Raw genomic sequence first — 20,699 nt, forward strand, 5'->3', positions numbered from 1 at the left:
TCACAAAACGGTGTTGTTAGTAAGAACAGACAACATGACAACACTGTATTATCTGCAAAAACGGTGACAGGGGGTTGGGGGAGGCACACACTCTGCCCAGTTGTCCTTTCTAGCACAGACAATGTGGAAATGGGCAATTCACAATCACATTCAAGTACTAGCAGAGTATATCTCAGGGATACACAACCAACTTGTGGACCTCTTATGCAGGACACAGCAACAAATTCAGGAATGGGAGATTCACCCACAAGTAATTCAACAGTACTTTCACATGTGGGGGACACCAAACATAGACCTTTTCACAACAAGAGAAAACACAAAGTGCCCAAACTTCGCATCCAGGTTCCAACACCCTCAATCCAAGGGCAATGCCCTATGGATCAATTTGTCAGGGATATTTTCTTACGCCTTTCCCCCTCGCCTACTAATTCCATTTTTGATCAACAAAATCCATCACACCTCTCACTATGATATTCATAGCTCCAACGTGGGAATGTCAACAGTGGCGCAGTATGCTCAACCTGGTGATTTGGCTCCTGAGGTCATAGAATTTGGATACATACAGCTTCCATCCGAATGTATGGACTTTTTAAGTCAAGCATGTAAACCTACAACCAGGCAGTGCTAGGCAAATAAATGGAAACGTCTTGTATATTACTGCCAATCTAAAAACATTGATCCACTTAAAGCATCAGTACAAGATATTGTATGTTATTTGCTTCATTTACAGAAAGCAAATCTTGCATATTCATCTATTAAAATTAATTTGACAACAATATCAGCCTACCTCCAAAACTGACAACATACCTCTCTGTTTAGAATTCCTGTTATAAAAGCTTCTATAGAAGGCCTTAAAAGTGTTATCCCACCTAGAGCTCCACTAGCTCCTGCATGGAATCTTAGCATTGTACTCACGAGGCTTAGGGGTCCACCATTGTAACCTATGCATTCTTGCGCTCTTCAGTTTCTCTCATGGAAGGTTGCTTTGCCGATAGCAATTATTCCTTAAGAAGAATAAGTGAAATTCAAGCAATCACTTTAGAAGAACCTTTCATTCAAGTACACAAACACAAAATAGTACTTAGGACAAATCCAAAATTTTTATCCAGAGTGGTTTCACCATTTCCCATTAATCAGTCCGTTGGAAAGAAGACTTGCAATTCCACTGACTGATTCAGTTGCTGAAAGAGCTCTCAACACTCTTGATCTAAAAAAGAGCTCTCATGTATTATATAGAAAAAACAAAAGATTTTAGAAAATCAAAACAACTTTTTGTGGCTTTCCAACAGCCTCATAAAGGTAATCCTATTTCCAAACAAGGATTGGCCAGATGGATAGTAGTGTATTCAAACTTGCTATCTTAAAGCTAAAAGACAACTATTAGTAACTCCTAAAGCACATTCTACTAAAAGGAGCTTCAATGGCATTCTTAGGAAATATACCAATGAAAGACATATGCAAAGCAGCCACATGGTCCACACCACACACATTTACTAAACACTACTGTGTGGATGTGCTTTCTCAACAACAAGCAAATGTTGGTCAAGCAGTACTTAAAACACTATTTCAAACTACTCGAACTCCTACAGGCTAGCACTGCATGTTTAGGAGAGGGACTGCTTTTCAATCTATGCACAGCATGTGTATCTGCAGCTACACATGCAGTCGAACAGAAAATGTCACTTACCCAGTGTACATCTGTTCGTAGCATGCAGTGCTGCAGATTCACCTTTAATTCACCCTCCTGCAGGAAAACAATCCAACAGAGGACTCGATGCCCATGTGCACTATCACCGAGAGGAGTCACCACTCGATCTCTTAATATTATTAAATATTTTTGTAGAGGGCATGGCTACCCGGAGGCCTCCCATCGCTAATGCAGGACCATTGAACAGATAAAGCGGATGGGCTATAAAGGAAACAGTTTTCTGTTCGAAGCTCCATTGGTAAAGAATTCCATAGGTGACCTGCCTTGAAGGCAAACGACCTGCTTCCCCATCTTACTTTATTAAACCGAAGAGTATTGATCAAAGAAGTGGAGGAAGAGCTGACTGATCTCTGGGAGTTGTAAGGAGTTATAATATGCCGAGAAAGGCCAGACCCCTATTGTGGAGTGCATGATGCACTTAGAAGGCGGCATTAAAGTTAATGCGCTGTTCAATGGGGAGCCAGTGAAGAGAACCCAGAGCAGATTTAGCCGAATGGTGTCTTGGGGTACCCATTAGAAGACCGGAAGCAGCATTCTGCACGACCTGTAGTCTCTAACACATTGGAAAGAGAACTAAAGAACAAAACATTCCCTAGTCGAGTTGAGACAGTATCAGGGCCTGGACAATGAGCCTATTAGCTACAAAGGGAAGAAATGTGAAAATCTTCCTACCGGTCCTCAGTAAGTAAAAGCAAGTAGCTGTCAATCTCTTCGAGTGGCATTCCATTGAGAGGAGAGAGTCCAGCCACAAACCTAGACTGGGTCCAGAGGAGATCTGGATTTTATGGAGCCCAGGTATTTATCTACTAGGTCTTTAGTCAGAGGCTGGAAAGATGAGTGAGGCTTGAGGGGGCTGATCGTCAGGTTGAAGGACAAACTCATCCTCAGTGCATCAATTACTAGGAAGAGTTGCTTGGATGTCAGCCTGGTTTTTTTTTTCAAAAGAAAATTGCTAAGTCATTACTATGTGTCTGAGAGCCCTCTACTATGTTCTTGACCGGAGGAAGCTTAGTCATTTCCTCAAAGATAGAGAATATCTCTTGACTCGAAAAAAAGCTTATTAGAAGAAAAACGTGTAACACTGCGAGCCCCCAGCACTAGATGGTGATATGTGCGCAGCATGTGAATCTGCAACACTACATACCACAAACAGATGTACACTAGGTAAGTGACATTTTATTTATTTGTATATATGTGTGTGTGTGTATATATATATAATATGTTCGATGGCATGTGTAGCTGCAGAACACATGCTGTGCATTATCCTGCCATCTAGTGTTGGGCTCGGAGTGTTACAAGTTGTTTTTCTTTGAAGTCTTTTCGAGTCACGAGACCGAGGGACTCCTCCCTTTCGGTTCCATTGCAAATGGGCGTCGACTCCATCTTAGATTGTTTTCTTTCCGCCATCCGGTTCGGACGTGTTCCTCTTCGCTCCGTATTTCGAATCGGGAAAGTTAACTAGTTATCGGAAAATTCTACGGTATTGTTCGCGCTCGGTACCGGTTTAGTGTTAGCACATCTACACCAAAAAAAAGAAGCGCTCCGGCGGCCCTTCGGGGGCTTTCACTCTTCAGCGGGGCCTCGTCGGCCCGGCCGCTTCCATCTTCAAACCTCATGAACCGGACCCCCTTCCGTTTCTGCCCGAATTGCCACGCAAAGTATCCTTATACAGACCAACACTTGGTCTGTAATCTGTGTTTATCTCCGGAACACAGGGAGGATACTTGCGAGGCCTGTTGGGAATTTCGATCGAAGAAAACCCTACGCGATCGAAGAGCTAGAAGACTCCAGATGGCGTCGACACCGGCTGAGCAGATAGACTTCGAGGAAGAGGAGAGATTCTCCATTAGATATTCGGACTCTGACGAGGCCGAAGACGCAGCAACAAACTGTGAGTAAACCAGCCCCGGCAAAGACTCACTCGAAAATACTAAAGGCCAAGGGGATGCCACCGCCAACAGGCCATGGCTTAACCCAAAAACACGGTGACCAAACATCGGCACCGAAAAAGGCCTCCCAGCAGCCGAAGACATCCGACTCTGGTCGAGATACCGGCTCCGAACCATCTCGGCACTGAGAGTTCGGCACCCCTAAACTCAAGAAGGTTTCCTTGGAGCCGAAAAAGTCTGTACAAAAACCTTTGGTGCCGAAACATGCAGCCTCTGAGCCGAAACCAGGCTCCTATACAGAAGAGCGAGGCCTTTCAAGTCAGTTGCAAGGGCACAGATTTGAACAAGAACTGGGCATGGGAGAGCCAGACCATACCCAGAGGAGGCTGCACATACAGAAGGACACAGGGAAAATCCAAACTCTTCCTCCAATAAAAATCAAGCGAAAGCTAGCATTCCAGGAGACGGAAATGCAGCCAAAAGCAAAAGTGGAAAAAGACAAAACACCACCAAGGTTCTCGCCACAGCAGTCTCCATTGCATTTGCCACACCTGTCCCCGGTAGCAACACCCCCAATGCAGTCGCCGACACACACGGGGATGACACAAGATGACCCGGGTGCATGGGACCTATATGATGCACCGGTCTCAGACAATAGTCCTGATTGCTACCCGGCAAGGCCGTCACCACCAGAGGACAGCACTGCATATATGCAGGTGGTTTGAAGGGCAGCTACATTCCATAATGTAGCAATGCATGCAGAGCTCATAGAAGACAACTTTTTGTTTAACACCTTGGCATCCACTCACAGCTCATACCAAAGTTTGCCAATGCTACCAGGCATGTTAAAACACGCCAAACAGGTGTTCCAGGACCCAGTAAAAGGCAGAGCCATCACACCTAGGGTGAAGAAGAAATATAAACCTCCCCCAACGGACCCTGTGTTTATAACACAGCAATTAACTCCTGATTCGGTGGTAGTGGGAGCAGCCCGAAAGAGGGTAAACTCCCAATCCTCAGGAGACGCACCACCGCCAACAAGGAAAGTCGGAAATTCGATGCAGCAGGCAAGAGGGTGGCTGCACAGGCAGCCAATCAATGGCGGATTACCAATTCGCAGGCTCTACTACAGGGCACATTGGGATGAGATGCAACATATCATTCAGCACTTACCCAAGGAGTACCAAAAACGTGCCCAACAGGTTGTTGAGGAAGGACAAACTATTTCAAACAACCAAATAAGGTCGGCTATGGACTCGGCAGACACAGCAGCAAGGACAGTGAACACTGCAGTAACCATTCGTAGGCACGCATGGTTATGGAGCTCGGGTTTTAAACCAGAAATCCAGCAGTCTGTGCTGAATATGCCGTTCAACCAAGAACAATTGTTTGGGCCGGAGGTGGATACGGCAATAGAAAAACTCAAAAAGGACACAGACACGGCCAAAGCCATGGGCACGCTCTACTCCCCACAGAGCAGAGGCACTTTCAGAAAGCCGCACTTTAGAGGGGGGTTTCGTTCCCAAACCACAGAGCCTTCCACCTCACAAGTCAGACCCACATATCAGGGCCAGTATCAGAGAGGGGGTTTTCGAGGCACATATAGGGGTGGACAATTCCCAAAGACAAGAGGGAAATTCCAGAGCCCAAAAACCCCACAAACCAAACAGTGACTTAAATGTCACAAGCCCCCACCAGTGGGGGGGGGGGAGACTTACCGCATACTACCACAACTGGGAAAACATAACTACGGACGCATGGGTCCTAGCCATTATCTAACATGGTTATTGCATAGAATTCCTACAATTGCCACCAGATGTGCCTCCAAGAGCACACAATATGTCCCAACAACACTTAGACCTGTTACAACTAGAAGTCCAAGCATTGTTACAAAAACAAGCAATAGAACTAGTACCCAACCATCAAAAAGGAACCTAATTCCAAAGAAGGACAAAACGCTGAGACCCATATTAGACCTCGGAACACTGAATCTTTACATCAAATCAGATCACTTTCACATGGTAACACGTCAAGACGTTATTCCCTTGCTCAAAAAACAGGACTACATGTCAACATTAGATCTCAAGGATGCTTATTTCCACATACCCATACATCCTTCCCACAGGAAATTCTTAAGGTTTGTAATCCAAGGCGTGCATTAGCAATTCAAAGTGGTACCATTCGGGATAACAACGGCCCCAAGGGTATTCACAAAATGCCTTGCAGTAGTAGCGCTCACATCAGGAGACGGCACATGCACGTATTCACTTACTTGGACGATTGGTTAATAAAAATCAGCACTCAGCAACAGTGTCTTCTACACACACAATACGTCATAGAAACCCTACACAAACTAGGGTTCTCTCTAAACTACCAAAAATCACATCTACAACCGTGCCAAATACAACAATATTTGGTGGCAACAATCGACACACAAAAGGCAATTGCCACTCCAAGTCCACAAAGAGTACAAGCCTTCCAAAATAAAATATTTAAACATGTACCCAAACCAGCACTATCAAGTGAGGTTTGTAATGAAACTTCTAGGCATGATGTCTTCATGCATAGCCATTGTACCAAACGCAATACTACACATGCGGCCCTTACAACAGTGCCTAGCGACACAATGGACACAAGCACAGGGTCAACTTCAAGATCTAGTGTTGATAGACCGGCAGACACACTTCTCGCTTCAATGGTAGTATCCTATAAATTTAAACCAAGGGCGGCCATTCCAAGACCCAGTGCCTCAATACGTGATCACAACAGATGCTTCCATGATGGGGGTGGGGAGCACACCTCAACCAGCACAGTATACAGGGACAGTGGGACGTTCACCAAAAACAAGTGCATATAAATCATTTAGAACTGTTAGCAGTGTTTCTAGCATTGAAAGCATTTCAACCACTAATAGCCCACAAACACATTCTTGTCAAAACAGACAACATGACAACAATGTATTACCTAAACAAACAAGGTGGGACACACTCATCACAACTGTGTCTCTTAGCACAAAAGATTTGGCATTGGGCAATTCACAATCACATTCGCCTAATAGCACAGTACATCCCAGGGATTCAAAACCAGTTGGCCGACAATCTCAGTCGAGATCACCAACAAACACACGAATGGGGAAATTCATCCCCAGATACTACAAACTTACTTTCGACACTGGGGAACACCAGAAATAGACCTATACGCAACAAAAGAAAATGCAAAATGCCAAGACTTCGCGTCCAGGTATCCACACCCCCAGTCCAAGGGCAATGCGTTATGGATGAGTTGGTCTGGGATATTTGCTTACGCTTTTCCCCCTCTCCCACTCCTTCTTTATCTGGTAAACAAATTGAGTCAAAACAAACTCAAACTAATACTAATAGCACCAACCTGGGCTCGCCAACCGTGGTACACGACACTACTGGACCTGTCAGTAGTACCTCATAATCAAACTACCAAACAGACCAGATCTGTTAATTCAACACAAACAACAGATCAGACACCAGAACCCAGCATCGCTCAATCTAGCAATCTGGCTCCTGAAGTCTTAGCATTTGGGCATTTAGACCTTACACCAGAATGTATGGAGGTCATTAAACAAGCTAGAAAACCTACTACAAGACATTGTTATGCAAACAAATGGAAAAGATTTGTTTATTACTGCCATAATAATCAAATTCAACCACTACATGCTTCCGCAAAAAACATTGTAAGCTACTTATTACTCTTACAAAAATCTAAACTAGCATTTTCTTCTATTAAAATACATCTCACAGCAATATCTGCAGATTACACATTCAACATCACTTTTTAGAATCCCAGTCATCAAAGCATTTATGGAGGGATTAAAAAGAATCATACCCCCGAGAACAACACCAGTCCCCTCGTGGAACCTCAATATTGTGTTAACACGGTTCATGGGACCGCCATTTGAACCCATGCACTCTTGTGAGATGCAATACTTAACTTGGAAAGTAGCCTTCCTGATAGCTATCACATCTCTTAGAAGAGTAAGTGAAATACAAGCATTTACTGTACAAGAACCCTTTATACAAATACATAAAGTGGTTCTACGCACAAATCCCAAATTTCTACCAAAAGTTTTATCACAGTTCCACCTAAACCAAACAGTGGAACTCCCAGGCTTTTTTCCACAACCAGACTCAGTAGCCGAAAGAGCCTTACATATGTTAGACATTAAAAGAGCACTAATGTATTACATTGATAGAACAAAACAGTTTCGCAAAACAAAACAATTGTTCGTAGCCTTCCAAAAACCTCATGCAGGAAATCCAATATCCAAACAAGGCATTGCCAGATGGATAGTGAAATGTATTCAGACCTGCTATATCAAAGCAAAAAGAGATCTACCTACTACACCAAAGGCGCACTCCACTAGGAAAAAAGGCGCCACACTGGCTTTTCTAGGGAATATACCTATGACCGAAATCTGTAAGGCAGCCACATGGTCTACGCCGCATACATTCACAAAACATTACTGTGTAGATGTGTTAACAACACAACAAGCCACAGTAGGACAGGCTGTATTACGAACATTATTTCAGACAACTTCAACTCCTACAGGCTACTGCTTTTTGGGTAGATTACTGCTTACTAGTCTATGCACAGCATGTGTATCTGCAGCTACACATGCCATCGAACGGAAAATGTCACTTACCCAGTGTACATCTGTTCGTGGCATGAGATGCTGCAGATTCACATGCGCCCTCCCGCCTCCCCGTGAGCCTTTAGTCATTATAAGTTGAATGAAACTTGTAAATATATACTATTTTTTTTTTTTAATACAGTTTATGTACATACATAATTACTCCATTGCATGGGCACCTTTGCTATATACACAACTCCTACCTCACCCTCTGCGGGGAATACAATCTAAGATGGAGTCGACGCCCATGCGCAATGGAGCCGAAAGGGAGGAGTCCCTCGGTCATGTGACTCAAAGACTTCTTCGAAGAAAAACAACTTGTAACACTCCAAGCCCAACACTAGATGGCAGGATAATGCACAGCATGTGAATCTTCAGCGTCTCATGCCACGAACAGATGTACACTGGGTAAGTGACATTTTCCATATCTATCTATCTATCTATCTATCTATCTATCATTTCAAAAGTGGAGTGCGCGTGGCCACCTTGCATTCCCATGGTCCGCCACCTTATCGGGGCACATCTATTTCAATGCAGGGGGGAGCACCTCTCCCCCCCCCCCCCTACCCAAAACAGCTCTCCCTTGCAGAAACTAGAGTTTTCATCTGTCTTCCCCGCACACAAATATGCGTGCAGGGAAGTCAGATAAAAACATTGCTCCCACATGTAGGGAACAGCTACTTAAAGCAGCTCCCTGCTTATGGGAGCTATGCCGGCAGGGACCTTGAGGCTCCACCACCGTTTTTTTTTTTTGTTTGTTTTTTTTGTTTTTTCTTCTCGCTATCTTTTTTTCCATCCCATAATGGGTCATTGCAATTGTCTCTCCATGCAATGCATACAGTAAGGAAGTCACCTGTGGCATAATGGTTAAGGTCACAGATCCTCACACTGAAGGGTTCTAGTCCAGAAATGTCTGTGGTTGTTTTCCTACTTTAATTTCTTTTAAACTTTTTAAAAGTTTAAGGTTCATACTAAAAGATGATCTCAATCTTTTTAATTAATAAATACATTTTCTTTTTCCAATTTGTCCAGAAATCTCATTCTAAGTATATCATCCGTCAAAGCCTAAAAAAACGCTCTACCTCTCTTTCCCCCCCCCCTCTTTCACCCTTTCTCTCTTGATCCCTCTCTCTCAATTCAAACCCTTTTACACACTCAGACCCTCGTGCACCCACTGAAACTCACGACTCACTCACTGATCTGCACAGAAACTGATGCACCCACTCTCAACCCCAGACACACCCTCTCACACCTACAGGGAGTGCAGAATTATTAGGCAAATGAGTATTTTGACCACATCATCCTCTTTATGCATGTTGTCTTACTCCAAGCTGTATAGGCTCGAAAGCCTACTACCAATTAAGCATATTAGGTGATGTGCATCTCTGTAATGAGAAGGGGTGTGGTCTAATGACATCAACACCCTATATCGGGTGTGCATAATTATTAGGCAACTTCCTTTCCTTTGGCAAAATGGGTCAAAAGAAGGACTTGACAGGCTCAGAAAAGTCAAAAATAGTGAGATATCTTGCAGAGGGATGCAGCACTCTTAAAATTGCAAAGCTTCTGAAGCGTGATCATCGAACAATCAAGCGTTTCATTCAAAATAGTCAACAGGGTCGCAAGAAGCGTGTGGAAAAACCAAGGCGCAAAATAACTGCCCATGAACTGAGAAAAGTCAAGCGTGCAGCTGCCACGATGCCACTTGCCACCAGTTTGGCCATATTTCAGAGCTGCAACATCACTGGAGTGCCCAAAAGCACAAGGTGTGCAATACTCAGAGACATGGCCAAGGTAAGAAAGGCTGAAATACGACCACCACTGAACAAGACACACAAGCTGAAACGTCAAGACTGGGCCAAGAAATATCTCAAGACTGATTTTTCTAAGGTTTTATGGACTGATGAAATGAGAGTGAGTCTTGATGGGCCAGATGGATGGGCCCGTGGCTGGATTGGTAAAGGGCAGAGAGCTCCAGTCCGACTCAGACGCCAGCCAGGTGGAGGTGGAGTACTGGTTTGGGCTGGTATCATCAAAGATGAGCTTGTGGGGCCTTTTCGGGTTGAGGATGGAGTCAAGCTCAACTCCCAGTCCTACTGCCAGTTCCTGGAAGACACCTTCTTCAAGCAGTGGTACAGGAAGAAGTCTGCATCCTTCAAGAAAAACATGATTTTCATGCAGGACAATGCTCCATCACACGCGTCCAAGTACTCCACAGCGTGGCTGGCAAGAAAGGGTATAAAAGAAGGAAATCTAATGACATGGCCTCCTTGTTCACCTGATCTGAACCCCATTGAGAACCTGTGGTCCATCATCAAATGTGAGATTTACAAGGAGGGAAAACAGTACACCTCTCTGAACAGTGTCTGGGAGGCTGTGGTTGCTGCTGCACGCAATGTTGATGGTGAACAGATCAAAACACTGACAGAATCCATGGATGGCAGGCTTTTGAGTGTCCTTGCAAAGAAAGGTGGCTATATTGGTCACTGATTTTTTTTTGTTTTGTTTTTGAATGTCAGAAATGTATATTTGTGAATGTTGAGATGTTATATTGGTTTCACTGGTAATAATAAATAATTGAAATGGGTATATATTTTTTTGTTGTTGAGTTGCCTAATAATTCTGCACAGTAATAGTCACCTGCACACACAGATATCCCCCTAACATAGCTAAAACTAAAAACAAACTAAAAACTACTTCCAAAAATATTCAGCTTTGATATTAATGAGTTTTTTGGGTTCATTGAGAACATGGTTGTTGTTCAATAATAAAATTAATCCTCAAAAATACAACTTGCCTAATAATTCTGCACTCCCTGTATTGTCACACCCATTCTCACACCCAGAGAGACAGGCTGCAGCCAGCCAGCTGCTGCCACACACAGCTTGAGGGCCGTGCGCAGCATGGGGTTGGGTTGTTAAGGGGGTTGGCCACAGGGTCTGGCTGAAAGCCAGTGGTTGGATTAACATATAGTAATAAAAATTACTTCACACAATTCACTGAAAAAAACAAAGGTTAAAGGGACGCTATAGTTGGGGGAAATAGAATTTATTTTTAAACAGAGAAATTCACTTAAAAAAAACAAAGATTAATTGTGCGTTATTATTAGGCTCTCATTTTAAATTTATCAAACCATAGAAATTCACCTGTTATAGTTGGTTATCTAAAGTACCTATAACTCGTGCCCTCCCCATGCAGTGTTAATTACCCCACAAATTACAACACTCATGACATCTTTGATAACATCATTGATAATGTCAGTGTAACATCTGCAGTAAAATTATTGATTAGATAACTGTGCATGGCGGGGGCACAAGTTACAGTAACTTTAAATAGCTCTAACTATAACAGGTGAATTTTATGGTTTAGTACGTTTCAATTGTGAGCCTAACTACAGGGAGTGCAGAATTATTAGGCAAGTTGTATTTTTGAGGATTAATTTTATTATTGAACAACAACGATGTTCTCAATGAACCCAAAAAACTCATTAATATAAAAGCTGAATATTTTTGGAAGTAGTTTTTAGTTTGTTTTTAGTTTTAGCTATGTCAGGGGGATATCTGTGTGTGCAGGTGACTATTACTGTGCATAATTATTAGGCAACTCAACAAAAAAAAAAATATACCCATTTCAACTATTTATTATTACCAGTGAAACCAATATAACATCTCAACATTCACAAATATACATTTCTGACATTCAAAAACAAAACAAAAAAAAATCAGTGACCAATATAGCCACCTTTCTTTGCAAGGACACTCAAAAGCCTGCCATCCATGGATTCTGTCAGTGTTTTGATCTGTTCACCATCAACATTGCGTGCAGCAGCAACCACAGCCTCCCAGACACTGTTCAGAGAGGTGTACTGTTTTCCCTCCTTGTAAATCTCACATTTGATAATGGACCACAGGTTCTCAATGGGGTTCAGATCAGGTGAACAAGGAGGCCATGGCATTAGATTTCCTTCTTTTATACCCTTTCTTGCCAGCCACGCTGTGGAGTACTTGGACGCGTGTGATGGAGCATTGTCCTGCATGAAAATCATGTTTTTCTTGAAGGATGCAGACTTCTTCCTGTACCACTGCTTGAAGAAGGTGTCTTCCAGGAACTGGCAGTAGGACTGGGAGTTGAGCTTGACTCCATCCTCAACCCGAAAAGGCCCCACAAGCTCATCTTTGATGATACCAGCCCAAACCAGTACTCCACCTCCACCTTGCTGGCGTCTGAGTCGGGCTGGAGCTCTCTGCCCTCTACCAATCCAGCCACGGGCCCATCCATCTGGCCCATCAAGACTCACTCATTTCATCAGTCCATAAAACCTTAGAAAAATCAGTCTTGAGATATTTCTTGGCCCAGTCTTGACGTTTCAGCTTGTGTGTCTTGTTCAGTGGTGGTCGTCTTTCAGCCTTTCTTACCTTGGCCATGTCTCTGAGTATTGCACACCTTGTGCTTTTGGGCACTCCAGTGATGTTGCAGCTCTGAAATATGGCCAAACTGGTGGCAAGTGGCATCGTGGCAGCTGCACGCTTGACTTTTCTCAGTTCATGGGCAGTTATTTTGCGCCTTGGTTTTTCCACACGCTTCTTGCGACCCTGTTGACTATTTTGAATGAAACGCTTGATTGTTCGATGATCACGCTTCAGAAGCTTTGCAATTTTAAGAGTGCTGCATCCCTCTGCAAGATATCTCACTATTTTTGACTTTTCTGAGACTGTCAAGTCCTTCTTTTGACCCATTTTGCCAAAGGAAAGGAAGTTGCCTAATAATTATGCACACCTGATATAGGGTGTTGATGTCATTAGACCACACCCCTTCTCATTACAGAGATGCACATCACCTAATATGCTTAATTGGTAGTAGGCTTTCGAGCCTATACAGCTTGGAGTAAGACAACATGCATAAAGAGGATGATGTGGTCAAAATACTCATTTGCCTAATAATTCTGCACTCCCTGTATAACGTCCCTATAACCATTGACCATTCCATGCTTTCTTCTTAAAACCTGTTTATCTCATAGCCCCTCTTAATACTTGGGCCCTAATATCACCTCATAGGATTCTCTGCCACACTCATATGTACCAACTTCTAATTGTACTAGAGACTCGTGGGTGGCAGGGCTGTGCCAAGATCTTTCTCTGTTCCTCTCCAGTTTCACTGGTAGTCGTTCAAGGTTGTTTGGCAAAAAAAGGATGTTATGGCTCACCTCTCCCAGAACGTCTCATAGTGGCCCTTTTGTTGGCGCATTCCAGGCCTGCCTCAGATATGCCTTGTGTTAGTTGCATGATAAGCTGTATCGGTGAGATTTCTTGAATTTCCGTAACAATGACCATTCCCTGGCCTCACAAATGGGAGGCATTCTACAGGTTTGCCAGTCAGGGGTGTGTGCACCCACCGCTCCTTCTGTATGTCCATTAAATCCCCTATACCCAGAAGGTGCACATCCCTTTTGGAAGGTAATGTGAAGGATTACTGTTGTCCTCCTGGATGAGGAGCACCTAGGACTAACTCCTGGGCCTCGTAATAGCAGACATGAGGAAGCTGCAAGTTTCTCTCAAAAGGACTGATTACATCAAGGGCCCTTTCTGGAGCATAATACTTGTTAGCAAACTGCCACTGTCCGTCCGTCATTTTAGGGCAGCAGGCCGCTATTAGGAGGGTGGTAATCGGCATTGCAATGGCATTTCTGGTATTAACTGTTATTGATTTCTGTCCAAGCCTTAAAATCGGATATTCAAGGACCAAGGCTAAAGGTTGACCAAACTGTATGGACTGTATGAAATTGTTTTGCATTTTCTAAATGATTCACTTAAAATGATCTAATTCAGTGGGATATTTCAGTACGAATATTCCCATCATTTAATCAGAAAATGAAGTCCAAATAGCAATACTTTGTAATAAGGCGAGGACCAAACTGAAGCTCACCATTAATACTATTACAGCAGATTTAGCCGGCATTAAAGCAGAATTGGTGTAGGTTATTAGAGTTTCCTTGGGGTACATTGCTTGAGAGATAATTGGCTTAGAATTGTATATTTCTAGTTGAGGTGTTACTTAAATGCCGGTTTCACATGTTTTTAATGTATTTTGTCATTTGTATTGCTGTGTGCTTTAGTGTATTAACCCGGCTGGTTGAAAAACGTGTATTTCAGGTTTAAACATATATTGTATGCCGGCCGTAAAACAGGAAGTTAATTAGTTTTTTTTGCCTGTCATTTACAGAACGCCACATAATTCTGATTAACCTCTTACAGCAGGAAACGTTTCTGGAAACTTGCTATTAACTCAAATCTTTATCAGTAATTTCCGTATAATAATTACTTCCTGACGTATGTATTTTTAAAGCAGGAGTTTATCCTTACCCTTGAGAAAATATATATCCAAATGATATTCATCAGCTTCCCAGAATCATGTATTACTATAAGTAATCGTGTTCTTATCTTCACCACATCCCGGTCAGGTTGAAAGGTTGTGCGTTGGTTTCTGTATGTTATTACAACATACACAATTGGACGTTTATCAAATGTGTAGATTGTCAGGAGCAGAATGTCTATAGCTATGGGTTTATGTCATGTCATTACATTTGTGATGACCAGCAAACCCCCGAGTGCAGTTTACAAATATTAACCATTACATACATGTATCTTTAAAACGTGTGTATCTCCAACACCTTTATTGATGCTTGGGTGCAATATAGCAAGGCAGACGTGTTAATCAGAATTTTTCGAGAAAACCCCATCTCTTTTTCTTAATGTCATTTTACCACACAGCGACTGGGGTGATCTTTAAATAGATTCATTCCTGAGTGCAACTGAAACCCCCGCACCTTGCACCTGGGATCCTCTATCCGGATTAAAGAAGTAATTCACTTTTGTTCAGCTGGTTGTAATAAGTTCTTTATGGGTTTTCTCTTAAACAACTCCATCCTCCGCAAATATTGTGCTCCTAATTTAACCAATATACACTTGGTTTCTCAACCGCCTGCAGAACCAGCTTCCAAATTTTTGCACAAAAGTAGTGCATTATTCCTCAGTGTGTTGCAGTGTAATGAATGGAAATACTTGGTATAATGCTTGCTTTTTCATTCTCTTGTACAACAGACTGTTCACTTAAAAAAGAAAATATAATTTTTTTTTTTTATTGTGTTGTGTATCAAGGAATAATTTTCATGAATGAAAAGGGTGAAAACGTTAAATCGCTTGGGTGGGTTGCTTCTCCTGAATAATGCGTTATGGTATTGTGTACCATGTAATGTAACTTTTTTTTTTTTTTTAGTATTTGCATGATAACTGTCCGAACTCATACATCGAGAAGTTGGAATCGCAAGCCAACGAAGAGGATCAATATGACAAGTTATCTTTTGTTTTAAGTGAAGCATCTACTTAAATTTGTACAAATGCAGAAGAAAGACGTTTCGTTTTCAAAAGTCGTCTAGCTCAGATGAAAACATTTTAATGCCTAAAGGTGTTGCTGAAGATGAAGCTACTGTGCTTGGTTTCTGCATCTTCCTTGGGATGAAAGTCACTGTTTAACAAGCGAAGACATCTGACCAGCTCAAAGATGACACGTTATGCTGCAGTATCATACAAGGCACTATTGTAGGTGCGGTAATTGGAAATGTGCCTCAACTGGTAAAAAGAGAGAGGATGTACATGATGCAGATGCCAGTAAAACATGGGACATTACATGGAAACCCATCGTGATGGAAGGATGCCCTTGCATGAGCAATATGTGCACAACTTATGACTTGTGTGTTTAACTACTTCTCTACAATGGCTACAAACCCTGATAAAATACCTCCGTGGGTTGATATATGTAACCTGAAGTTTGAATCTTAGTTGCTTATCTCAACCTTTTTTCTGAAATGATGAACTGAGTGGCACAGAGTTGGGTTAAAAATAAGTTTACAGGTTTATAAGCTTAACATCACTTATTTTTAATCATGGACACAAACTTTCTCTTATCCATGGATCTATCCACTCTGTATGTGTATTTGAAGATTTGTTGCATGAGCATAAGGAATTTTGGAGAAGCTGGCTATTTGGAAGGTTTTCTTTTTATCGTCTCAATCCACTGGAAGATGAAATACTGGTTTCAGTCATAAACCAGAATCTGCCCAGAACATCTGCGTACAAAGAAGGGTTCAGGGGATGTGATATTAGCAATTTACTTAAAAAAAAAAAAAAAAAAAAGTTACACCCCTAGAACCACTTTTAATGGATGTTGGCAATTGATAATATAACAGTGTTTGCAGAGGTACATTATGGGATTCTTTACTGCTACCCTGAGTTAGATTTCCATAACGAAACATGATTTCTGCAGACGGGACAGGTAAAAAAAAAAAAAAAAAAAACATTACTACCTTTACTTAAACACACTCCTGCTGGTAAGTTTCAGCCATGCAGCCCTTGAGGGGAGCAGTACACGCAAGTCGGAGAGGGGAAACCTCACTGCAGCTCAGGGCTTGCTGATCCTTTGGAGCCTCCAAAAAAACCAAGACATTTCAACAGAGTTTCTATTGAATCCGAGGACACAGATGAATGTAGCTATTGATTACCAGCCACTCCCACATTCCTAACAATCAGATTATATGTTCCCAATGAGAATTTACTAAATCACTTTCTAGCAGAGTTGGCATAGGCACACTGTTATCCAAGTAGTATCTGAATACAGTAGCCACGTTTCAGGCAACATGTATGGAGGGTAGAAGTGCCCTTGAGCGTCAAGAAGCTACAGAGATTTCTGTATGGCCAATACACGAGATAAGGAGTTGTAAGTATTAGCAAGAATGAACTTTGAACTTCTGTTTCAAAAGTTAGTATACTTGCACAAAGATCACTCTATTTTCGAGAGGTAAGAAGGATCTTCAAACAAATGCTTTACATTTTACTTCAGGACTTGTTTACAGTTATGTCTAATATCGACGTCAACAAGGCCACTGAGGTCAGTAGAGAAACCGCCAGCAAAATAATGTGAGCTTTCTCTTTCAGACCCTGGAGGCCATGTACCCTTTTCTATTTAAGAAGAGCTACTGCATAAGGTCTTCTTTGAATAATTCCCATTTTGAAAACTTTCAACATTTTCATCATTGTTGGACCAGCATCAGGTTTAAATTTTTTCTGGCAGGGAGAATTGGAATTAAAAATTATGCCAAAGCAGTTTCTGAACTTTCTTTGATTAAAATTACCCAGGATACTGCCTAATACAAAAGTAGTAGTTGTAAATACAAGCACAACATTTTCTTTCTCAAAGATTCAAAATATGATTGCAAACATAGTGTAATTTACAGTGTATGCGGTTACTGTTTCTTCACTTGTTTGTCCAGCTAATTTGTAAACTTTTAAAGTCACTGTGGGTGGGGTGAGTGCTATCAACATAATTAGGACGTCTTGAATCTCCCTGTGTAAGGCTGAAAATTTGCCATTTTTGTTGGCTTAGTTTCACACAACAGTTCCAGTCATCGGTTGCTGCTGTCGTCAAAATGTTATTACATTGGGGCCATAATATTGCTTTTGCTGAATATAGACATAACCGGATAATAGGTATTAGTGTAAAGAAACATTTAATGGTGAAGGCTTTCAAACCGGAAAGATACTTTCATTAGGATATTGATGCATATCTAGCTGCTGCCTCTATTTAATGGAGAAGATGGGATTTTTCAGAGCTTTGTGAGTGTAGTAATTTTTCTGCAAAATTGTCAAATGTTGAAACACGGAGTGCTGCAAATTTTCATAAGCCACATTTTTTTTGTTGCAATCTTGTGTTTTAAATGTGTTGTAAATTTTTTTTAAAAAAAATACACGTAGCCTAGCTGCTAAATTTCCCAGGTCCATGCGTGACTGTTTAAGCCAGTCCCAATTTTTTGTTCTTAGAATTCTGGGACTCCTGCTCATTTCTAAGAAAAAAACCTGGACTGGATTAAGTAGTTGTGCATGTCCCTGGGAAATGTGGCAGCTATGTGTATGGCACACAATTATTTATTTATGGCTCTTGCTTGGTCTCCCTTGTTTTTTTGCTTTATTTATTGAAAGAATATGTAACTGCTTATACATTTTTAATTTACTACTTTTAGTAGCACAGGGTATCGTATAGATATCTGCATTGTGCAAGATGTAGGATTGTGGTCTCTGATATGTTTTATGAACACTAATCAGCCTTAAAAAATGTGTTTAATAGTTGGGGGCAAAAAGATCTTTGCGCTTTCCAAGGGATAGGTTATTTGTTATTGTTGTTTGCTTTGATTTGTGTTTTATGTTGCACGAACCTCGTGTAGGCACGAGTATGGGAAATTGAGCCATACATATGTTGGGCCATGGTGCGTGTGTTCATTTCCAGCTTCATCTGTTTTTGTATTTTATTTTGATGTACAAATGGTAGAGGGGTTTGTGTAAACATTACATGTAGCCCAAATTGTTAGACGCTTTCAAAGGGATAAACCATACACAATTTGTGTAGTTGTGGAAACTGATTTGTGTGTAGCTAGTTTGACAACTGTACTTGCAGAGTTCTGCTCGCCGTAGTGAACACTCACAGTGGCACCCACTCAGTAAAAATTGCTTTAATTATTGACTTCTGTCCAGGGTGGTAGGCAGACTATACGAAGAGCTTCATTTTAATTCTTTATCTACGTAATTAATTAATGCCCTGGAAAGGGAGAAAGGGGCAGTAGCTTTCCGAGACAGAAGGAACCTTTGGCAGCAGGATGATATGAGGTAAAAGTCTAAGAGGCCACACATCTTGACCTAAGGGATCATTGGTAACAGCAGAAGCCAGGTTAGCATGAGAGTATTTGACGACTTACACATTTGTGGTAGGGGGAATCAGAGGGTAGGAGAGATGACGTGCGGTGCCATTCCAGATTTTCAAGATGACATACACTCAAAATGAATAGAATTAATGTACAGTGAATTACATTTTACTTCTATGGATAGTGTCAAAATCTGGAATGGATCTAGTAGTGGAATGTAAGGAATGCTAAAAATATGGCTTCGGCCTGTACGGTCATCAGTCATTATTGATTTACCTTGTAGCAGATAACTAACTACCTTGCAGACATTTATCTCAAGATATAGACAAAAAAAGCACAAGATCTGAAGCCTGATTTTTCAGCCTTGTTGTTTGCTTTCAGCAGTGTAATGGCCTGACCTCACATGGGCACTAGAGTCGAATATGTTTGTGTGGCCTAGAGTCCACCTTGGTTAGCTGTATGCACAACGGTTAGGGTTTTGAAAGTTTGAGGAAAAAAATGGCATCTGCAGGGTCTCGGATGCTTTTAAAGGTCCTCCGGATGCTACATGAAACCACGTGCTTCATCTGGTGTTTAAACTAGTCCTTTGATTGTCGTTTGACTTCAAGCCACCTCGCACTCTGAAGTCGTGAGGGATGACTGATATATTTTTATTAAAATTTGTAGCATATTCTAGTAATTAAAAGTAGTACTTCTGCTGCATGGGTCATCTATTTATTTTTATATATATATATATATATATATATATAGCGAGAGAGATTGACTCGGAAAAGTTTATCAAACACGTTAGTTGTTTTTTAATTAGGTGCCATAAAACAGGCTTCCTGAATTATTATTTGCTTTATGCAACTGATGAGTTGATTGTGTTAGTTAAAATGTTGTCACAGTACAAGCTGTTGTGCATAAAGTGTTAAATTTGCCTTTTAAATTTTATTTTTTTTCTCTTCAGGCTTTCCATGTGATTTTTTTAATTTTTATTTCTCAAACAATGTCCAGACAATATTAAAGTTATTTTTGCATTATTGCTGTTATAACTTTTTTTTAGTTGCAGATTTCCAGTACACAGACTTGGTTTTCCTGAACATAATGTGTTTACATTCTCAAATGTATGTGTATTATTTATGCATCTTACAGCTCAGGTAACAAAAGTACAGCACGTGGGTTTCATACGACTTATAGGGTCTCCTTACAAGTTGCTCTTTACCCTGTTAACGCACGAGTTGGAATTACAAGTTGTTTAGGCATTTAACGCATCCGATAATTATCAGATGCGTTAAATAACTCAACCTTTATTAAATTTCAGCAGGTCAAGCCTGCTTACATTTACTGGAGGAAAATCGTATCATGTGAAATGTTGAGTGTTAAACACCAATATCTGCATGTTTTTCCCCAACAACTCTTATTAAGCAGAGGCGGCTGGCAAATTCTGAAAGTGGTGGGGCGTGTAAACTTAAATGGGCTTATAACGGATAGTAAATGCTTTATAAATAAAATATACCCCTATCACCCCTGCAATACGAATTTCATTCTGCAGCAATAGTTGCAGAATTACATTTGTATTGTAGAGGTAATCTGTGCACATTCTATTTCTAATGCATTTACTGTCTGTTATAAGCATGGACACTGCCTAAAATGAACATAAATCTTACCTTGGCAACTGGATTCTCCTGCTTCGTTCTGCTCGACTGTTAAGGT

General features: G+C 41.4%; 1 protein-coding gene across 2 annotated transcripts in view; it reads left to right on the top strand.

Annotated features, from left to right (window-relative positions):
• Positions 1-16,590, top strand: part of IFNGR2 (interferon gamma receptor 2) — a 77,629-nt gene extending 61,039 nt beyond the window's left edge. The window contains exon 7 of one of the 2 annotated variants that reach the window (XM_069202459.1): positions 15,533-16,590. In XM_069202459.1, coding sequence (XP_069058560.1) covers positions 15,533-15,643 — 111 coding nt within the window. In that variant the 3' untranslated portion in view covers positions 15,644-16,590. The remainder of the gene's footprint in view (positions 1-15,532) is intronic. The other variant, XM_069202460.1, reaches the window with a different exon arrangement.
• The last annotated feature ends 4,109 nt before the right edge of the window (positions 16,591-20,699 follow it).

Source organism: Pleurodeles waltl, chromosome 8 (genome assembly GCF_031143425.1).
Source record: "Pleurodeles waltl isolate 20211129_DDA chromosome 8, aPleWal1.hap1.20221129, whole genome shotgun sequence".
In the NCBI taxonomy this organism is placed as follows: domain Eukaryota; kingdom Metazoa; phylum Chordata; class Amphibia; order Caudata; family Salamandridae; genus Pleurodeles; species Pleurodeles waltl.